General features: G+C 40.2%; 1 protein-coding gene across 2 annotated transcripts in view; it reads right to left on the reverse strand.

Moving 5' to 3' along the window:
* Positions 1 to 2,685: 2,685 nt before the first annotated feature.
* MRPL39 (mitochondrial ribosomal protein L39) overlaps positions 2,686 to 15,788 on the reverse strand; it is a 104,981-nt gene continuing 91,878 nt past the window's right edge. For both annotated transcript variants that reach the window (XM_085620547.1, XM_085620548.1), the window contains exons 9-10: positions 4,599 to 4,646; positions 2,686 to 2,790 (exon numbers count right to left, since the gene is read on the reverse strand). In XM_085620547.1, coding sequence (XP_085476673.1) covers positions 2,746 to 2,790; positions 4,599 to 4,646 — 93 coding nt within the window. In that variant the 3' untranslated portion in view covers positions 2,686 to 2,745. The remainder of the gene's footprint in view (positions 2,791 to 4,598; positions 4,647 to 15,788) is intronic.

The following is a 15,788-nucleotide window of genomic DNA, read 5'->3' on the forward strand; positions in this document are numbered from 1 at the left end:
CAGTAAAGAGTGTTGAATGGTTAAGTCCACAACCAAAGTAGGTTGTATATCTTCCATTTATTATTGTGTTTTTTTCACTTTTGATGTTTTTTCACAATTGGGATTATTCACATTATTACACAGCAGTAGCAAATACTCCTAGGTCCTGACGAAAGCCGGATTTCCACATAATCCATAGGCTGAAACATGTAGACCTTCTTTCCAACTGGACGTGAGCAGCTATTTTTTAAAGCAGCTCTTGCACTGGTTTTCTTTCATCACTTAGAACCATTAAAGCTTCATATCTGTTTCAGTAGATGATTTTAATAGTCACAATCTTCACTGCACTGCTTTTTCACCAACCTTCAATGACCACACCACATCTTTGTTTTACACGGCAGATACTATATCCTGAACCGTGAGTTCTAGTCTAGTTGCCCGCCAAGCTGTTGCCTTATTCAATCTTGATGGCACAGCGAGGGTTACTGGATCCCAGATGATGTGGGTGGCTACCCAGGTGGCTGATGGGATTCATTTCCACTAGTAGTGGTACTCACGTGCTTCTTGATTTCTCTTCTTATTTTTCTCTCTCCAATTTGTGTTCTAGCTAGACCATAGGTTTCTATTCTGTAGTTATAATACGTGTAGAATTAGGGAGTGAGGAACCTAGTGGTCACTAAATAATTTTCCCCTGGGCCCCCTTTGATGTATCTGGCAGTGTACAGATATATTTCAGTTTTTGAGCATTGTTTGTAACAGCCAGAGGTCAATCATTTTCTGCAAGAATGATATAATCATCTATTAAAAGAGGCCGGAATATTGCTTGCATGCTACGTATATTATCCCTCTCAATATGTATTTCTACATTATATGCCATATCGAAGGGTTTACATCTCCATCTGGAGTTTCAACCTGGATATATTCTTTAGTTGGAGGCACCACCAGATGCTCTGTGTGATTCTGGCACAGAATTTACACACCTGCTACTCTGACCAGTTAGTCTGACAACTTTCTTCTTTTTAAAGCAAGTCTTGGAGTCCAAATCTTTCTCATCTTTCTTTACACTAATTTTAGCCTCACGTCCTGATTCACTTTGTTTGCCTGACATACTCATCCTTTCTGTGGTACTCAGTTTCTCCACTTGAGGCCTTTTACTGTCTCACTGCTGAAAAGAACGGGGGGAAAAGGGCTATCAGGATACTGATACCGATCTTTTTGATTTTATCACGGTCCCTCAAATTACATACACCCCTGCTGGATTCTATGTTGTGGGAGATCCTGTTCTTATTTTCTGTTTTGTGTGGCTTTTCCCTTGCAGGAGTAGCCTCAATTTAGTTTTTGCTTTGAGATGCAGTTTAAGTGCCCGAGAACCTGAATTATCACTGCTCACAGAGGTGTTAACGCCTGGCATAATTTTCAGCAATTACCGTTCATGATCCTGAACCAGGATTGTCGCCATTCTCTGTCCTAATGCCTGGACTGCAGCTTCTCCGCGGATGTTTTTCAGAATAATTGAGAGGAACGGTCTCAAAATTCTCCAACAATCACATCCCTAAATCTAAAGCTGATGCAGCTCTGTACTCAATTTTATTTGAACTTATTTTAAAACCTCCAGTAACACTGCAAATACGGATGTGCATTCACAGTGGTGGAAATAATAGCAAATGTGCTTCCCTAGGGGGTTCAGTCATGTACTGGCAGCACCATCCCAAGTTGACGACAGTCAAAATTCTATGCTTGTTCTGGGGTGCTGTATGAAGATAGACCGCTTCCAATTGTGGGTGTTTTGCACCCATGATAGCATTTGTGGTCTGTGGACTGATTGCCTGTATTGGGGCATGCACATGTGGTGCAGGTACAGGAGGAAAGGTCACAGGTGTTTGTAAAATGCACTAGGTTGGCTATATACATTCCTGACTCAGTAATCTGTTAATTTCTGCATAAGGCAAAGTTGCGGTGTCAGGTTATGGTGTATATCCGGACAATACCGGCCAAGTGAACCCCTCATTAATTATGGGTCCCACTTCAGCTTTCTGAAGGTACCAAACCACGACTGTTGTTCCTAGTGTTCTAAAGGGACTTCCGGGTCACGATGAGGTTCATAATGTACTGGTACCTGTAAAGGTCTGTATGTATGAAAGTTTACGGAGTTGGAATCTATAGGATCAACTCCGCCCATGAGTAAAAATATTTTAAAATTATATACAGCATTTCACATAGTCCGTAAAACAAGGATCCATATGAGAATTACTTTAGTTCACTACCAACTTGGGGCAGATTACTGCAGTTATCGTCTAAGAATGGCTGGCATGCTGACTCTAGTACATTTCATGAAGGTTTGGTATACATCTCTTAGCTGAAAGAGACTCTCAATGAAAGTGAAACCTACGTGCTGGTGGGTTTATTTCTGAACTGTCACAGGGCCCTGTTATGTACGCATGTTGACCTATGAATGTTACTTGTTTTAATTCCTATGCAGACCACAGAAATGTAAAGGTCTTTAGTGCTACTTAAAAGTGTTTACTCTCATCTGGTAAACTCATCCAATTCAAAACAGCAACTGATTAGCCGCATGTAACAGCGGCGAGTGCTGCGCAGCATGACAAAGCTCCATTTTGTTGTTTCAAAGAGTCAACTCTTCCACTTTGCATGTTTTGACAAAGAAGTTTTATACTCTTGCAGTATAATTACACCACAACATACATGGAGAATTCATAACATAGTTTATTATGTAATATACAAACAAATATTAGAAAAGAATCAGCATTATGTTTTAGTTTCTATGGTTCCAGCAATTGCCTCTTCTGTGATCTGTAAAACACAACCAACAACAACAAATTACATTACTGGTATTCCATGTCAACCACCATCCCTAGATCTTTCCACCACTTGCATACATCTTGCCCCAAAGAGGACAGCTTTCTTAAATAGTTATGTGAAGGATGCAACATTAAAAAATATGTTCCTGCAGTGTCGTACAGTGAGCATTTACCCACTCTGAAAGCATGTGAGTAATTAATAAGTGCATGGTCACGATGGACCAGACTTTTCTTCCACCAATAGATTTCAACTTTCTGGCAGTTTATACAATTGTTCCACAGTGGCACACATCTTCTACATAGAGGTAAGACTAGTCTTTCAAAACTATACACAATTCTATAATGTATGCAGTCGATCAGTAATACGCAGGAAAACATCATTTTAAGGCTAAAATGAAATATCATCGATGGAAGAATTTCAATTAGATGTGGGAGGTAAACTCCCTCTGCTGGCAGAGTTTGCAGAGTTTTGCCACTCGGCGCTCTGCTTGAAGCATAGAGTTCGGCAAAAACTCTGCCAACCGCAGCATGGTAGAGTTTACCAGCGCCCACCCCTACCAAGCACACGCAGAATGATAATAGCCATTTTTATTTCTGGACTGAGAATGCATGATTATATTACTGAGCGGAGACTACTGTTGGAAATCTAGGGGAACCCCGATTCTGAAATAATGGAAGTGTGCTTTGCATATGTGGTAAAGGCTTCCCTTCCAACACACACCATGACTCGGTCACAGCCCACAGTATCCAGCAGGAGCCTATAATGGAACGTTTTTCTCTCTAGGACTTCCGGTGACTCTCCTTCCCAAGATTCTCTTTCTGAGAGTAACTTCTGGTTTGCTCTACGTTCTAATGTAGCACAAAACTACTTCCAGAGTCGGCCTCTCTTACCCCTCCCTAGCATGACTGACTGCACTGATCCCAGTATCGGCACAAAGTTATTGGGCTGTTCGCCGCATGAAAACTAAGAATGTCGGGCTCCTGGGCTCGGGATCAGCAGGAATTTGCGCCCGTGATAGTGACGGAGCAATACTGTCTTGCGAAGTAAAGAGGGTTGTGTTGGAGGCACTCAAGGGAGCAAAGAGGTTTTGGAGGTTCAGGAGGGACTGAGTGGGTCCCCCCCTGGCTGAGGGAGGTGAGGTGCGCTAGAAGGGTTGTCGCAGATTGCTAGCTATCTTGTTTCCAGTTCTGTGATTACATTTAACAAGCCATTGCTGGCAAGGTATTATTTAAGCCCAGAACTTCCAAAGTAAAATGCGTGATTCGATTGCCTGCACATGAAACTTCCAATGCGTTTTTTGGCATGCCGGCTGGTCCATTAAAATTAATTTCCTCTGCATCTCGCAGAGTTTTTATGTAACTCTGTGGAATTCTGCAAAGCAAACTTCTGTGAGTTTAGCCCACCCCTACTTTCAATGGATTCATTTTAGCACATGGGATCTGCTAGGATAAAATGCCAGAAGTTTCAGTGTCACCCGCAGCACGGATGGCATGCTGCAGGTTTCCCCACCGCACCTCAACCCCTCTCCTCGCAAGGGAGACAGAAGTACCAAATGGCACCAACCTCCTACAGTGCTCATGTGGCACCTCGCGCCATACTAAATAGTGCCATCAGTAGAGCAAACAGTCCAAAGCGTTATTTGAGCAGGACTACTATTTATGTATCACAGCATTGCATCATTTGCTTATCATGCACTGATATTAAAAAAACATTGATTCAACTAGTTCTTGTAATCTGATTTTGAAGTATATATTTCCATTACCAGCTTTCTTTAAATTTTAATAGTATAAATAACATACCATTTTTTGTGCTCGCTTTAGTAATCTACGCCAGGCTGTGTGATGCGCCTACAAGAAAAAAAATGACTTTCAAAAAAAGGCATCTCAGCAGATTCTCTAAACACAACATGGAGTTCAACATTATGATGTAAAAATACTATTATTATGGATGACCCAAGTTGCACAAAGGTAATTAAACAACGCAAGCAACAGATGAGATCGACACAGCCAAAGGAGCCCACCAATGCTCTGCCATGGACTCACACTTTTCCTTTTGTTTAAAAACAAATGTGTAGATTTTCTGTCAAACTGCATTAACAACTCTCCATTTTTAGCGAACAAAAAGGTGCTAGCTTTGGTCTTTGTCAACGACACCTTGCTGCTTTCCAAATCACACCCCACCCTACAAATACTCATTGAAAGGTTCCAGCTATTTTGCAACACCTATGGCTAGAGATAAATGCCCAAAAAACCATGCTTATGGTTTATGTCAGAAGGGAAGACACTGTGTGGTAACATCAGATTAGGTGGTATTACGCTAGGGAAAGTTTCGGAATTCAACTATTTGGGAATTAGACTGTCCAACTATGAATCATGGGGACCCATATCCAAAAAAAGAAGCTTATTATTCAATCAGAGCATCTGCTATTGTGAAGTTTGCCAAAAGAGTGCCATCTCTGATATCTCATGTAATCCAAATCTATAAGACCCAGGTCAAGAGCGCCGCCTTATATGGCGCCGAATTTATGCGGCGTCAGCGATTCTTCTCCACTCAGTGAGGGTGAAAACAACTTTATAAGGACCATTGCTAGCTTGGGGTATGGGACTCCCCTCAGACTAAATCTAGCCCTGAAGCTTATCACAGAAGTGGCAAGAGTGCAACCCTTAATGTATTGGTTTTGGTCAACCGAGGCTTTAAAACCCTATAGAGAAGCCATAGGTGACATCTTAGCATTGCAAAATTCATATAAAATTCACCGGCTAGCACATGTCAAACAGACCTTTAGCACTTTGGGGCTGGGAAGTTTTTGGAACAGCCCTTCAGTCATTAATAGTACTGATAAAGGCACCATTAAACAGGCATAATGGGCACATTTAATCATAGATAGCGAGATCTCTTACTCCACAGGTAGTAGGACCAAGGCCTTTCTTGTGTACAAAAACATATTTAAATTAGAGGATGATCTGGGTTACATTCAATCGACTTGGGCACGTTCTCTTTTCCTGCATTCTCGCCATGGTGTTCTCCCCTTGACAGCCTATATGTCCTCATGGCACTTGTTAATTGAAAAGTCGAAGCTCTGTCCAATCTTTTGTCTTACAGACAAATCGGAGGAGCATTTTCTATTCTTTTGTATGGCACATTCCCAACAGAGATGTAGGTGATTTGCAGCTAAGTGCTGGTCTTTAGGCCTGTCAGAGTAGATAATTCTCTGAGATTATGTAACAGAGAGACAAGGATGCTTGTAGTGTTTCCAGTAGCTACATTTAGCATATCAAATGCACCAGAAGGTTATTGCTTCTGTACAGACCTTTAGTGCCACAGAGTAGCATTCTTTTTTAATCATTCCATGTTGATGGATTTAATCTATTGGCGACGCCTAGAAGGTTATTGCTGCTTAAAATATTTTTAATATTAATTTTGTATATTTAATATGATACTTATTGTTATCTGTCTGACGAATGTTATCGCTTGCAGAATCTTTTTAAATTTGAGCATGTATTTTATGCAATAAGTTTAAAAATGTTGTTGTTTGGGTCGATGAATTGCTTAATTCAAACTGACAATATATTGATTTATTTAATAGGATAATAAGACCCTCTCGTTTATTGGTATTGAACAAAAGCTTCCGGCAGCAGAACCTATATATGCCCCATTAGAAAATAAATTGGAATTAGAAAAACAGAATGGGATTATTATACCCTGAATTTAAATTTTTTTCCTTAAAAATATTACTAACAATTAGTGTATAAGGTGAGCTTGAATCAACCATTACGTAAATAGTGCCACCATTCAAACAAATTACATAACTTGGTAATTGTACATTGTCACGCTCTCCATTCACCTGGAAGACAAAATTTTAACATCATTTCCCAAAAACTCTACTGCATTTACATTCTAGCTTGGCACATCTCTACAAGTTTTTGCGAAATGCCCTCTTGTCCACACTTTCTGCAAGTAGTATTTTTTGCAATAACAAATTTGACTATGAAATAAATATCTTAATTTTCCACAACAAGAACATTTAGGTTTTGTATCCTCACTATTAAGTTTGACTGTAATAATGATCGAATCCTAATTTTATTTTCATCTTCACCTAAAATGTACTCTTTAATTTCACAATCTGCCTGCTCTGACGGCAGCTTCAATTCTTTGACATATTGCCTGCTTAAATCAAAGGAACAGTTAAACATGCATGCGCTTTCCTTACTTCAAAACCTAAATCCTGAAGAAGTGTGCTGTTTACATAATTGTGAACATCCCCCTCGATGGCAATGAGATAGTACCCAAACAATTTGACCCCAAATCACTTAGGAAAAGAAAAGGTTGTGATATTCTAGAAAGTTAAAATCAACTAATAACAACAATTGAGTATTTTAAATAAAGAGGCACTCAAAATATACAAAAGTGATGAGATCTGGTAGTTGAAGAATAAGGAAGAGAATGTACAGCTTCAGTAGATGCATTTACAGAATAGAACCACAAATGCCCTGTTAAGATTCCAGCTTCAGGGCTACAATCTCAAGTCTAACTCAAGTCTAACTGCCAGGCAGTAGACTCTTGGCATCTGAACAGAATAACATTAACAAATGAGTGAACACACTAGATATTAAGATAAAACCAGGGAACAAGGAGAGAAGTGGAACCGAGTAGACTGTACCATGAGTACATAGGTGAAACGGGGTAAACAAAAATACCAGTTCTCCATAAAACATAATAATATTTATACAAAGGTTACAGTAACATTCTTCAATGAAATGTAGTGAAAACACAGAAATTCCCCAATACTTATTCTAGCATCACATAGGTCCAAATAGAACAGTCAGTCAAGTCCTTCTTATATCCAACTCACAGTGACAGTGATTAGGTCTCATATTTGGGATAATATGTCTATCAAAAGTCAATCGTCCACTTATGACTTTAATATATTGAGAAATTAAGCTATTCATCAGGAGGGGAGCAAAGTCAAAGATTGGGGAGGGAGGACAAGACCCTTTATCAAGTGATTGAAGCTGTGAAAATGTCAACACTGGGTAATATAATGGTTGGATGTGATTTCATAGAAACGATTTTATGGAATACCATTACTGAGAAACCACTTCCCCTTAACTGTTTAATGGAAATTTTCAGAATTAATGGAATTTACCATTTAATAGAAACCAATTCATAGAATCTCTTTTTTGTACGGAACAGAATATTGCATGCTTACTTTTAAGAGGTAAACACAATGGTTGCAGGTCTTACCTTCAGAAACAGTTTTGTTTGAGGTATTTATTTTTGTGCTTTACTTCAGAGGAGCCTATTTCGGATTTATATCTTTTACATTGTCAATTACTTTGGATGATTCTAATATGTTTACCCCTTATCATCCCTAGATACCATTCATCCCTGCCCCTCCAAACACCCCTAACCATGCCTAAACCATAACTATCCCTGAATCCCAAGAGCCCTTTCTACCTCAAAACTCCACCCATCACAGAAACCTAAAATCCCCTCACTACATTTTAAGTACACCCATCCTTAACCGAAACCACTCCCATCCCTGAATCCTACAAACCATTGTACCCCTACACTCCAGCTATCCCTGAACCCTAAAACTCCAATCTCTAAACTCCTGAACCCTACAATCCCTTTCTATGACTCAACCCCACCCATCCCTGAACTCTTAAAAATAAATCCTCAACGCTCTTAAACATAACCCATCCATGACCCCTAAAAACTCCACACCACTCCTAAACTCTACCCATCCCTGGATCCTAAAACTCATTTCTATATCTAAACTCAACCCATGACAATCTTTAAAACCCTTTCACCAACCACAACTCACCCCATCCTGACCCCTAAAACCTCTTCACCGCCCCAGACCAATGCCCATCACAGAACCTTAAAACATCTCACCAGCCATAATCTCCACCCATCCATGAACCCTAAAACCCTTACACTCCACCCATTCCTGAACCCAAAAAACCCTCACTAGTCCTAAACTCCACCCACGTTTAATGTAATTTTGGATTTTTCCTGAAAATTATCTTTCCTTTAAAATGTTTAATTAGTTTGCAATTTATTTTTATTTACTCACAACTGGCCTTCCTTAAAATGGGCATTCCATGATTTGGTTTCCTGTAATGTGGTTTCCTAGTTTTCGTTTTTTCCATTAATTCATATACATCAGAATATAAGGCTTTTAGCTAATTAAATTTATATTGAGGGTTTTCAGACATTTCAGCTAGAAGATTGCTTTTCCAAGACCCAAAACAAGCATCTTTGAGTATATTATAGGAAGGATATTGCATCCTGTCTGCAAACACTATATCACAGAAATGCAGCATACAATACATGTTGCTTACACGCCCCACCTTTGAAGGAGTTGCAGAGTAAAGCTTGCAACATGCTGTTCAAATAAAATTGGAAGGAAATTCATTATGAAAGTAGATGATGTGATGCAATACAATGTGCAAAAATTCAAAACACTCAAGGAAACACCACAATCACAACTGTGGAAATTTACTCAGTTAAAATACCACTAACTTAATCAATGAATAAGAAGCACACCAGTTCAACACATGCACTGCTTTTGATCAGGTGGAGAGAATAAAGATTTAGTTTTCACACGTAATGCCTCAGCTTAGATACAATCCAGTCAGTTCTGTTAAAACCTAAACCCAGTGGGGAGGTGTTCTGAATCCTATTTCACAGAGAAACAATCTTACTTTTCCATTGTGAAGGGTGGGAGCTGCCTCCAAATTAATCCAACTCCAAACATTTCGCTATTGGTATTTGTCACAATAGTTGTTTTAGAAACATGGCCTATGCTAAGATCAAGTGCTAGAAGTGATATAAAAAAGGCTACTTTATAGAGTTGACAAAAAGGAAACAGTAGCAGGAAAGAAAATAGTAAACCAAGCCAAAGTGTTGATTCTCAATGATAGATAGGTGTGATGAAAAACATATTAAGGAAGATATTAGCCTTCTTACTGCTATCAGCAAAATAAACATTAAGGAAGTAATAAAGTGCTGTTATTAACTTCTCTACGCAGTGATGAGAAATATCCAAGTTTTCTACAACAAAAACTGTTATCCAGGCTTAGTGATGAAACAGAACTATTCCTAAAACCTGTTGGAATTGTTACAATCTAATACACCCACAATACAAGAAAGGAAGAAATTGAAAGTTCAGTGATCGTATAGGAATAAGGTTGAATAATGATCACAGGTTTTGTGTACCTTACACCTTGTCAAAGTCAAATTGTGTCATGCACCTGATGACAAAGTGCTAAACAAGGGGCAGGTGAGATTGCTCCCACCTGTCCAGCGGTCAGATATTTAGCAGTTCAAACATGGGAAGGATTTAATTTGTTTTCTACACTAGAACGACTACTGTTCATACATATTGCTGTAGTTTCACTACTCGTGAGAATATTTTGCTTGGATTTGTATTCTTAAATTTTTATTTTTTATTTTTTTATTTACTTTGTACTTCTAAATCCTTGGTGGTATTGGAAGGGAAGTAAAAAGGGACCATCTCTACCCGAGCCTCCATTGGTCTTGGCAGGAAAGGCATGCCTTGTGATCTGTGTTGGTTCGGTCCCACTCTATTTTAATTGCTTGGATCCTGGAGCATAAATATATTTTTTCAAGTCTGAATTACAATAGACCAAAACAGGAGAATCTACTTAATAGGTAGAGATACCTTGAGGAAATTGGCTGCCAGTGAAAGTATCAGAAGGGCATATTGAAGCAGCATAGATGTGCATCCAAAATAATCATAAATGAATCTAATCTTCCTGTGGGGGGACTCTACTACGGGCAAGATCCCGGACAAAAATGATTTTTTTTTTTAAATCACACATAATGTGTCTTGTCCATAATGGCCAAGATGGAAGGAGGTGCCAATTCGCGATTTTTGTCATTCCTCTCGTTCTTATCTTTGAGCTGAACCGGAAGTATTTTTACACATTTTTAACACAAAAATAAAGGATAAATCTTGCTCTTTACAAATTTGAACCCATCCCGGAATTCTCTAGAGTAACAACCGCCAGAATTACAACTGTACTCTCTTGAATGGCATTCAGCTGGAGAATATGTACCACAACCTGGGCCAGCTAATGCAAGAACACCAGACACCTGGGGAGGGAGTGGAGAATGGATCCTATTAAATGTGTCCATGGACCAGATCTTGGAGCAGGGCACTGCAGTGGCTTAGCCAATGTAAGAGCACATTGATATCTTAGTTTTATTTTCTCCAAAAATCACACTTCCCTGGAACAGAAGATTTCAGAAATGTGAATGAGGTGCATACATTTGGGGTGGTGTTCCAACAATTCACAGGCTATAGCGACTTCAGAGAGCCGTAGGCTATGGTGACTTTACAGAGAGCAGAGACTTGTCAAGTAATTTACCCTCATCTCTAGAGGGCATTTGAAGATGTTTTGAGTGGATTTATGTGCAACATCAGCAAAAGCTTTTTTCTTCTACCAGGGAAGAATGGTTATGACCCAACCACTGATTTTAGAGTACAACCAATGTTGTATAACAAAATTCTATGCATGGCCCAAATAGAAACAATTGGCAGGCTTGCATTCCCTTCAATCAGATGAAATGTTCAGAGAAAATGTGTGTTTTCAGGATTTTCACAAACAGAACTTTACAATGGCTACCTGCTACAATCTAGTGGCCTCAAATTCCTCAGCATGACATTTGTCTTTGGAAGAAACAGCCTTGGTATACTGTCATGATAAACAAGTATTTACATTTTCTAGGAGGGTTTAGCCAACGAGCCTCTCGTTTTACTTCACATCTAGAATCTATTTTCCTTGTTTGCAGACCTTACTGCCGTACTGTTTCTCCTTGTTTTGATTCAATACGATTTTCGTTTTATTTAGATGAGCATACCACCCGCTGAATCTTCCTATTGATAAGACGCTTGTGGCAGCCATAGGCAATAATAGCTGTTGTGTTTGCATATTTATAATAATACTGTTATCAAGTATAGATGATAACAGAGATTCCAGCATCAGCATTTTTTAAAGTCATCCACAGAAAGTTGACTTTTGAACATCCCAAAAATCCTTGAAGACAAATTTGCTTAACATAAAACATTTTGTGAGGAAAGTCAGAAGTCGACACAAGAAAAAAGACGAGATGAAAAACAAAGAAGAAAAATAAAAGCTACATAATAGGACACATGAAAAGATTTGTGGGCTGTTAAATAAAATTGAAAAATAAGACATACAGAGGCACCGTTTCAGGCCCTCCAACGAGGCACAAGGAAGTTCTCAAAAGAAAGGCATGAAGAAGACAGATTTCAGAGTTTGTGATACACAAACTAAATTCCAAAGAACATTCATTCAAGTGATGTACCACAGACAGTGGCAGATCACGGGACAATATCTCTCAATTCTATTAATGTTTAAGAGAGAGCTAATAATTTATTACATAACCACCATCACCACATTATCAATGGGTTTAGCAACACAAATCATTAGGATAGCACTTTCAGCATGCTTACCAACAAGGATTCTAGAAATTGTATTTCATTCAAATGTTAAGCGAGGATACAACGCACAAAGTGATGTGAGGGTATTCAGCCTGAGACTGGAACAATATACGAAAAGTAAATTTCAAGGCAGTGGTTCTACTTCTACCTTGTGTTGTATGCATGACACAGTAACTGCTATACTTGGGTATCCTGCAAAGTTGTGAGTATAGAGAATAGATTCCAGTGAGAGACTCAAAGTCTCCCTTGTTAGAATGACGGGCCGCTGGAATGGTTCAGCAAGCATATCCACTCTCCTTCCAGTAACTGAGGAGGCGTCCCAGAATCACAGAAATAACCAACACTGTCATCAAGTGCTTCTGACAGCCAAGGATACATGCCTCTACGACATGGTCAAGTAAGCTGAACTATAGCTAAGGAAATGGGCTGTACCATACACCCCATAAGCAGAGGAGCTCAACTAACATGGCCATAAGAATACAATTTACTATGACGTGAGAAGCAGTTAATATAAAAATACTATTTCCTGAGTATCTTTTGTCTGCTAGCCTTGTAGTTTTCATCTAACGTGAGTTGACCCACATGATCTTGGACTTCACACTAGTTACGATAGGTAAGGAATTAAACTTTCTTTTAGATTCTGCTGGTTTGTTTAAAGCAAGACTCATTTGACTACTGCTGCCTATCTGTCAAAACTATCACATCAGTACTGCAGTGGTGAACACCTACCAGGAACCAATTGTCCACCTTAATACCTTATTCTTACCAGGGGTGGCTTGTTTCTTAAAAATATAATTCCCTGGGCACCCAATTTCGAATGCATACAGATCTAGCATTCAGGATACACAGCTCCTTTTGGGCCTAGTCATCCGAAGGAGGGTAGGACGCAAATGGAGGAAAGAGGACTGTTTGAACAGGAATGAACATAGTTCCAAAAATTCAAGGCTACTGCCTTACATTGTTTTCAATATGATCCTAAGCCGCATCCCAAGAAACAAAAAGAAGATACACTGACTTACTACATACAACGTTATCAGTGGTTAGAAACAGGAGATTGCTTGATTATGACAACAGTGTTGTGAAAGAGAGCAATGTCTGCTGGAACTAGAGACAAACACACTGAAAGGCTTAAGAGGAAAGAATTGGCATTTTAACTGGATAATGTGACAGCCAACATGGAAAATTGAAACCACAGACACTGAACCAAATTGGTCTTCAGCACCCCAAAACTCTTTTAGAAAGCAAGAAGGATAAGTTACTTACCTGTAATCCTAGTTCTTTTCCAGGGGTATCCTCAAAGTCATAAGCACTGAATATTCCTGCCCATACGCAGGGACCCCAGAAAACTATGAAAAATTATATATGAAAACATATATATACAGCTATATATATATATATATATATATATATATATATATATATCCAGCCACAGTGCCCCACGACACAAGCCTGAACCTTCAAGGGCGGCCAGTACATTCCAGCGCGGGGCTTCTGGTAAAATATCCCAACGATATCTCCTTCAACCTTCAAAGAAGTGCACCGACACTTGGCAGAGTTTCGTCTCAAATTCATTTAATGGTGAGACAGCACGAAGGAAAGCAGCAGTTAATCCCAACGTTTCTGCTCTATCGAGCCTTGATCACGGGAGGCAGTCTCTTTTCAAAATGACCCACGTGGTTTGCACTTATATCTGATTCACATGGGCCGTATTTTCACTAAGAGCGCGCACAGGGAAAGTCTTTAAATTTTAAAGGTGAAACAGCGCTGTCTTTTCTTTTGCAGATGACAAAATGCGCAAACACTTCTTCGTAAACTAATTTCCCCAGCGCTAAAAGCCAAGTCCGCCAGCTGACACAGTTCGTAATTTCAGTCTCACCCACTGTACTGAGACGCTTCTCTAGCCAGCAGTACCGGAAAGATTTCCTCTGCTCCCAACTTGCCACGCACAGCGAAGACATTCACAGAGGGCAAGCAGGTCAGGCTTCAAACAATAAATCCAGCCACAGTGCCCCACGACACAAGCCTGAACCTTCAAGGGCGGCCAGTACATTCCAGCGCGGGGCTTCTGGTAAAATATCCCAACGATATCTCCTTCAACCTTCAAAGAAGTGCACCGACACTTGGCAGAGTTTCGTCTCAAATTCATTTAATGGTGAGACAGCACGAAGGAAAGCAGCAGTTAATCCCAACGTTTCTGCTCTATCGAGCCTTGATCACGGGAGGCAGTCTCTTTTCAAAATGACCCACGTGGTTTGCACTTATATCTGATTCACATGGGCCGTATTTTCACTAAGAGCGCGCACAGGGAAAGTCTTTAAATTTTAAAGGTGAAACAGCGCTGTCTTTTCTTTTGCAGATGACAAAATGCGCAAACACTTCTTCGTAAACTAATTTCCCCAGCGCTAAAAGCCAAGTCCGCCAGCTGACACAGTTCGTAATTTCAGTCTCACCCACTGTACTGAGACGCTTCTCTAGCCAGCAGTACCGGAAAGATTTCCTCTGCTCCCAACTTGCCACGCACAGCGAAGACATTCACAGAGGGCAAGCAGGTCAGGCTTCAAACAATAAATCCAGCCACAGTGCCCCACGACACAAGCCTGAACCTTCAAGGGCGGCCAGTACATTCCAGCGCGGGGCTTCTGGTAAAATATCCCAACGATATCTCCTTCAACCTTCAAAGAAGTGCACCGACACTTGGCAGAGTTTCGTCTCAAATTCATTTAATGCTGAGACAGCACGAAGGAAAGCAGCAGTTAATCCCAACGTTTCTGCTCTATCGAGTTGAATTTGAGACGAAACTCTGCCAAGTGTCGGTGCACTTCTTTGTCATCTGCAAAAGAAAAGACAGCGCTGTTTCACCTTTAAAATTTAAAGACTTTCCCTGTGCGCGCTCTTAGTGAAAATACGGCCCATGTGAATCAGATATAAGTGCAAACCACGTGGGTCATTTTGAAAAGAGACTGCCTCCCGTGATCAAGGCTCGATAGAGCAGAAACGTTGGGATTAACTGCTGCTTTCCTTCGTGCTGTCTCACCATTAAATGAATTTGAGACGAAACTCTGCCAAGTGTCGGTGCACTTCTTTGAAGGTTGAAGGAGATATCGTTGGGATATTTTACCAGAAGCCCCGCGCTGGAATGTACTGGCCGCCCTTGAAGGTTCAGGCTTGTGTCGTGGGGCACTGTGGCTGGATTTATTGTTTGAAGCCTGACCTGCTTGCCCTCTGTGAATGTCTTCGCTGTGCGTGGCAAGTTGGGAGCAGAGGAAATCTTTCCGGTACTGCTGGCTAGAGAAGCGTCTCAGTACAGTGGGTGAGACTGAAATTACGAACTGTGTCAGCTGGCGGACTTGGCTTTTAGCGCTGGGGAAATTAGTTTACGAAGAAGTGTTTGCGCATTTTGTCATCTGCAAAAGAAAAGACAGCGCTGTTTCACCTTTAAAATTTAAAGACTTTCCCTGTGCGCGCTCTTAGTGAAAATACGGCCCATGTGAAT

The sequence above is a fragment of the Triturus cristatus genome, chromosome 8 (genome assembly GCF_964204655.1).
Source record: "Triturus cristatus chromosome 8, aTriCri1.1, whole genome shotgun sequence".
In the NCBI taxonomy this organism is placed as follows: domain Eukaryota; kingdom Metazoa; phylum Chordata; class Amphibia; order Caudata; family Salamandridae; genus Triturus; species Triturus cristatus.